This window comes from Pinus tabuliformis, chromosome 6 (assembly GCF_031772625.1).
Source record: "Pinus tabuliformis cultivar Carrire ecotype Pingquan chromosome 6, CPIR1, whole genome shotgun sequence".
Taxonomy (NCBI): domain Eukaryota; kingdom Viridiplantae; phylum Streptophyta; class Pinopsida; order Pinales; family Pinaceae; genus Pinus; species Pinus tabuliformis.
The window spans coordinates 1,308,645,406-1,308,648,795 of NC_142292.1; the positions used below are offsets into that span (position 1 = coordinate 1,308,645,406).

General features: G+C 46.5%; 1 protein-coding gene across 1 annotated transcript; it reads right to left on the reverse strand.

The window, feature by feature from the left end:
* Window positions 1-415: 415 nt before the first annotated feature.
* LOC149263423 (uncharacterized) lies at window positions 416-2,961 on the reverse strand. Its single transcript, XM_089388247.1, has 2 exons — window positions 1,903-2,961; window positions 416-1,414 (listed from the first exon to the last, which is right to left on the reverse strand). The coding sequence occupies exons 1-2, from the start codon at window positions 2,959-2,961 to the stop codon at window positions 416-418; spliced, it is 2,058 nt and encodes a 685-aa protein (XP_089244373.1).
* Between the last annotated feature and the right edge of the window lie 429 nt (window positions 2,962-3,390).

Genomic DNA, 3,390 nt, shown 5'->3' on the forward strand with positions numbered 1-3,390 from the left:
CTTGTATAAAGCCCCCTTGGTTCTCAGGAATGATTCTAGGTAGGATTTGCTTCAACCTGTTAGCAATGATTTTTGTGATCACCTTGTAGCCAATATTACAAAGGGATATGGGCCGAAACCTATTGAAAGCATTAGCGCCCTTTTCCTTGGGGATGAGGGCAAGGAATGAAGAATTGGTTCCTCCTCCTAATTTCTGACAAATCTGCGATTTTTGAACCATTTTAAACAAATCTTTCCCCACTATGTGCCAGCAGGATTGGAGAAAGGAGGCGGAGAACCCATCTGGTCCTGGAGATTTATCGGGGTTCATAGCAGCCAGGGCATTTTTGACTTCTTCCATTGTGATATTTTTCTCTAGATGGTGATTCTCCTCATCAGAAACGAGGTTGGGAACCCCGTCCAGCAGATGCATATTCTATTGAGTATTCTCCTCTGCGCTGTACAGCCTTTTGAAATGTTGATGGGCTGCTTGTTTAATGTTTGTAAAATCCTTGTGCGTGATATCTCCTTCTCTAATTTCTGTTATGGAATTAAAGCATTTCCTGGATTCAGCTTGTTTGTGAAAGAAACTGGTATTTCTGTCACCTGCCTTCAGCCATAGGCAGCGTGATTTGATCCTCCACGCTTCCTCTTCAGCCAGGCATGATTTATGATATTGCTGTTGGAGCTGCGCCTCTTTGTCTAATATGTCTCTGGTGATATATGCCTCTTCCGTCTGCAAGTAATGGGCTTCTAGCTGATCATGAGTATTTTTTCTTTCAGATGCTGGGTTGGCCAGGGATTTGGCCCAGCCTTTTAGCTTTGACTTCAATCTTCTGATTTTTTCCTCCCATATATAGAATGGAGATCCACTTACAGGCAGGGACCAACATTCTTTGACCATCTGCATGAAATTTGGTTCCTTGATCCATAAAGGACTGAACTTGAAGGGAATGGGGCCAAGGTCAGAGTGAGCTCTAAGAGATAGCATAATAGGATTATGGTCAGAGGTGCTACAAGGAAGAATGTGAATGCTTGCATCTAAACCAAGCAAGAGAAACGAGCTATGAACAAAGAATCTATCCAACCTAGCAGCGATATGCCCGGGGCCTAATCTTTTATTGGACCAAGTGAAATTACCTGAGACAGGCTTGATATCGATCAGATCCCAATCTAGGAGGAGATCCTCTGCCCATTCCCTTGCCGGATCTCGCACGATGCAACCTCCTCGCTTTTCTGAAGAGTGAAGCGTGATGTTCAGGTCACCTGCTATGATGACTTTATCCAGATTGCCCAGCTCTGCTTGCTGTCTTAATGAATTCCAACAGTCCTTTTTTTCTCCGGGGTTGACTGGTACATAAACATTAATAAGGCAAAAGATTTCTTTTGTGATTATGTGCTGCATCTTTACCATCACCCAGTGAATATTTGATACCTGTGACACCAATGAAAACCTACTTTCATTCCAGAGAGTACCCAACCCTCCGGAGGTTCCTCGGGCTGAGACTGCTGTTGCGTTACTTTTTTTCCAGAGTTTTTTGCTTATCTGAAGGAAATCAGATTCCTCCATTTTAGTCTCCTGGAGAAGGAGTATGTCCGGAACCTATATTCTAATTAGATTTCGAATAGCATCTTCTTTGATCTTGCTGCCCATACCCCTACAGTTCCAGGAGATTATTTTCATTATTTACCTTTGCTTGGTTGGGCTCCCTTGGAGCCTTGGTGCTGGTTTCTTGCCATCTTCGGCTTTTTTGCTAGCAACTTCTTCAGTGTTGGTTGGCTGCCCTGTAGCTTATCCTTGTACGTTTCATGCTCTCTTTTTTCTCGATCTGTTTTGCGCCCTCTTGTAGATCTCCTTACAGAGGATTGGGACTCTCCTATTTCTCCTTCCTCCTCCGATTCTTCTGATTCTTGGTCCTCCACCTCGGCTACTTCAGGAGTTCCTTTTGAGCTTCCCGGAACTCCCATGTCTTTAAAGATATGAGATGGAGAGTCTTTGTCTGGGGACACTGACTTTTGATTTGTTTCTTCATGTGGATCCTCTGGTTGGGAGCTGAGAATTTCAAACCTGTTCTCCGGGGTAGACTTGGGCTGGCTTTGCTGGATCTGCTGAACTGGGTCTTGATGGATCCCTTTGCCTGTAGTTCCTCCCGGCTTCTGAGTCTTGGATGGCATTTTGGATCGTTTGACTTGGTTCCAGCCGGCCTCCTTACCTTGAGTTGTTTCATTCGTCGTTGGGCAGTTCCTGGCAAAGTGCCCATAAACCTGGCATTTCCGACATTTGAAGGGCAACTGTTCGTAGTCTAGTTTCTGAACATGCATCCAGTTTCCTACTTTGATTTTGATTGCCTCTGGGAGCCCCTCCTCCAGATCCACCTCAACGCAGATCCTGGCACAGTCATATTGGTCCTTACTGTTTGCTCGATCTATGAATTTCCCCAGAGCATTACCGATGTGCATCAGAGAATCCCAGTTCCAGCAGTGAACTGGCAGGTTTGGGAGCCTTACCCAGACCGGAATAGCTTTGGGGACGTCCACTTCTGGATCAAAATCGGGAGTCCATTTATTCAGATATAGGCCCTGGGGGCCCATGAAGTAGGGACCGTTTCGAAAGATCAGATCTTTGTCTTCTTTGGTGTTAAATTCAAAAAGGAAGAATCCTCGCCCCAGGAAATAAGAGGTCACGCTTTCTTTGATCAGCGACACCCAGTTTCTTTTGACCCAGCTCTCTGTGGACTTGGGGGATGGCCATAGACCCGTAAACTGGCCTATGAGAGCTCGTTCGGATAGGGACAAAGCAACCTGTATCGGGGTTTCCGGAGGGAGTGAGATCTCGGGGATTTCATCGATCCTCTTAACGAATTTCGCCGCTTCAGCAGGTTTCTTCTTTGGCAGCCCTTCCAGAAGACGGCTGAACGCCTCAGCTGCGGAGATCTTCGACGGAGGAGAGGGAGGAACCTGGGGGGTGCCCACCGCCTCCATGGAGGTCAGGCTTGCGGGATGCTCAAGGAAAGTGAACACCCATGGCCCAGCAGATCGCAGAGGAGGATCGCCGGACAGACCCGCGCCAGATCTGGAGAGGCAGGCTTCGCAGATGGAAGGCCAAGGGGCCGAGGGAGAAGGCCAAGGGGCCGAGAAGGGCCGAGGGAGAGAGCGGGAGAGCTCAGCGGGGATCTCGGATCTCGCGCACAGACTCCAGTTTTACAACTTGCATTATGTTATGCTTTGATGATATTAAATATAGAAGACTTCCAATCATTGAACTATATGTAGTTTGATTTACATAAGGGGATTCATCATTTCTGCTGAATTTTCATCTAGTGACCATGGGCGTGCTAATAGGTTTCCAATATTCCGTGCCAAATTCCTTTAACATATCTTTTGAGTATTTTCACTAAGAAATGAAAATAC

Excerpts from the sequence above, each read along its gene's own strand:
- LOC149263423 (XM_089388247.1), bottom strand. The coding sequence starts at position 2,961 with ATGGAGGCGGTGGGCACCCCCCAGGTTCCTCCCTCTCCTCCGTCGAAG. Across the intron at positions 1,415-1,902 it reads GAACTCCTGAAGTAGCCGAG|GTATCAAATATTCACTGGGT; the intron begins GTGGAGGACCAA and ends TTGGTGTCACAG.